This window comes from Pyrgilauda ruficollis, unplaced genomic scaffold, assembly GCF_017590135.1.
Source record: "Pyrgilauda ruficollis isolate IOZ18807 unplaced genomic scaffold, ASM1759013v1 scaffold285, whole genome shotgun sequence".
Lineage (NCBI taxonomy): Eukaryota > Metazoa > Chordata > Aves > Passeriformes > Passeridae > Pyrgilauda > Pyrgilauda ruficollis.
Window position 1 is genome coordinate 54093 of NW_024524211.1, and position 2965 is coordinate 57057.

Consider the following 2965-nt stretch of genomic DNA (forward strand, 5'->3'; position numbering starts at 1 on the left):
GAGGAAAAAAAATATCCCACAAAACATCTGACTTCTGCTGTATTGAAGAGTCAGTGCCCTATATCTTGCTGCCTCAGTGTTTAGAAACACAAAGTGGATGTGAAACTGTACTAGAAAACTTAGACACTACACAGGTGCAAAACATTGACAAAGAATGGAGAACTAATACCTTTTACTTCAGCAAATATACTTCCCTGTCTTCTTGTGCCCTGCTTCATGGTAGTCCTGTTTTGCCCCTCCAAGGACACAATCTATATACAGCTTAGAATGTGGGGCAATCAACCTGCATGATATATCTGAACAACCTCATGAAAGCAAAGATTTCAACATTTACTAGGAGTACTTAACTGCTCACCTGCTTTAGATATTTACCTTAAATATATCTCAAATCAAATCTCTTTGTCTTGGGCTTTTCTGCCCAAGAAGTAGCAAGTGTAAGAAGCAGAGTTTCTTTTTACTGGGGGTTTGCAAATGGAGAGGAATAATGCTACTAGCAAAAGCAAGCTTGCCATTGTAAATTCAGTTGAAAGTAGACTTGCTCAGAACATATATTTTTTAGAATCAAAGCTTAGGGTCAGCTGAACTAAGATAAATGTCAAGTGAATAGAAGGGAATTAGAGGTTTGTGGGCCACTTTTCAAGGAATTAAGGGAAACAAAATGGCAATTTGATGATCATTGGTGAATCCACAAATTCTCTGCCCATCTCTTTTAGAGCACTTGATTTCTTGCTACACAACAGTAGTCCCTCTGCCATCTAATGCTTTTCAGCTGCATACAGAGTGTTAGCAGCTGAAACCCAAAAGTATATTATTTATATACCTGAAAGGAGGAAATACTATCTTAATGATGTTGCAGTTAATGAAAGATCTTTAAAAATTCTAGCACACTTGGAGCTCCTCATGCAGAAGGCTGAGAGAGGAGTTGTAAGTGTTAGATGTGTGACCAGATGTGTTCTCATGTTCTGTTTTCAACATGGCTGTTCTAAATGCTTGAACACTGATCTATATAAAGGATAAATTCCATGTAAAGACAGAATATAGACATGAAAAGAGAAACACTTAGGATTTGATTTAACAGCTTGCTGCTAAAATTCAGCTTACATTGCATCTTTTACAGTGTGAAAAATGACACAATCTTCTTATTTTCTTAAAGCAATAAACTTGACTTCAAGATGTCAGAGGAAGATGATTCTTTCCTGAATGTTAGAAGATCTCTGAAAAAGAGAAAGGTGGAACATAGCACCCCAGTGCACTCAGTGCTCTCAAGAACAATTCCATCTTCTGTAGATCTGTCAAATCTGTCAATCAAGGACCATGATGCCACAAAGAGAGTCTATGGCTCTCCAATGCCAAAATCAAATCTAAGTAGATTGTTATCTCAAGTATCATTAGTACGTGTTGATGTATACATCCCTCCTTCGTCCCCAAAAAAGCTTTCAACAGCATTTGATTTGCAAGAACTAAATAAAGAGAAAAGCCAAAGCTCTCGGCTTGTATTTTCTAGAAAGAGGCTTTCCACTGTGTTAGCCTCTGATGAATCAAATCAAGAGCCAGCTCACAAGATTGTCCCAAACACAGGAACTCAAGCTATCACCAGAGCATTTATGGATTCTGCAGTAACTCCCAAAAGTGGACCCTCATGGCTTGTTTCCGGAATACCAGGGATAAAAGACCCCTTGGTAGCGAAATCCAGAAAGAAGAAAATTGATAGAACTCTTCAGGTAAAGACTTTCATTTAGTTATTCAACAGCTAAGTTACACAAACTTCTACCAACACAGAATATATACAGATATTTCTAGTAAAGTGGGAATAGTTTACTAATGGAACATTTCTGTAACTTTAACAGTGAGGACATCTGTTTATGAATTGTGTCATAACCTGGTAAACTCTGTGATACCATTCCTAATCACAGACAGGATGCCCTGCAAACTTCCACACTAGTATTTTTTGCTTCAGCTTGTGAGCTGGTATGACTCATTGTGTACCCAAGTGAGAAAGTATATTTTTTAATGTATCTTTCTTTAGAAGATATTTAAGAATAGGAAGAAATCAGTAATTGAAATTCTAAAGTTTCTTAATGTTAGCAAGTCAGATCAAATTTGAGGAACAAATAATCTACTCCTTTTTCTGTTAAATCCAAATTGTAGTGCTTTGTAAAAAGAACAATAGTCATGGCAAATGGGATCTTGCAAGCAGTCCTTTTCACTAATGTAGGGTTTTCTGGGGAAAGCTTAGATTACTAGATACTCTGCAGGTGTTGGTTGCCTGTGGCACGCAAGAACTCCATTTCCTGAAACTTTAATTATTTGCTAAGGGCTGTGGAAAGCCCATAGAAAGCACAGGAAGGCAGCAGATTTAGACTCTGAAGGTTGTCATGTCGGTGTGAAGCCATCAAATTCTTTTCTGGTTTGGTTTTCTCTTTGTACCGTACTGTTCTTGAGTGTGTCAAGAAAACTTGCCAGCTTTGAAAGTAAAAGTTTCTTTGCTTAAAACAAATGGAAAACTCCAGCCAAAATTGAGTTGGGTCATAAGTCCTTTGTGTAGGTTGTTTGTTTTTGAAAGCAGGTGGTATCTGAATAGATTAGCTTGATTAAACACTATTTTTTCTTCTGTAACAGAGAAAGAAAGAAAGAGAATGGCTGCTTCGTCAGCTTAAAGACGTTGAGGAGGCAACTAAACATGAACTGACAATTGAAGAAGCTTGATTGGGCTACCTGTGGGATAAGTGCTGTCACATCTGTCACGTGGGAATGGCGAGTTCCAATAAATCACACTCTGTTATAGTGCCTGTTATGCTTCCTCTTTCCTTCTAAAATGATCTTTTGCTGTTGTTTACTTGTTTTGTCATTCTTTCCTCTTAAATCCAGGAGTAGCCAGGTATAAATTAAGATGAGAGTTAAGACGAGACTAACTCTCCTGTAGAGACAATGTTAATTTATAATGACTGAAAGGCCTAGAACAAAG

The 2965-nt window shown here is 37.5% G+C and overlaps 1 protein-coding gene across 1 annotated transcript; it reads left to right on the top strand.

Moving 5' to 3' along the window:
- The first annotated feature begins 1172 nt into the window (after window positions 1-1172).
- Window positions 1173-2706, top strand: LOC121356121 (coiled-coil domain-containing protein 201-like). The gene is made up of 2 exons (XM_041472217.1): window positions 1173-1721; window positions 2620-2706. The coding sequence occupies exons 1-2, from the start codon at window positions 1173-1175 to the stop codon at window positions 2704-2706; spliced, it is 636 nt and encodes a 211-aa protein (XP_041328151.1).
- The last annotated feature ends 259 nt before the right edge of the window (window positions 2707-2965 follow it).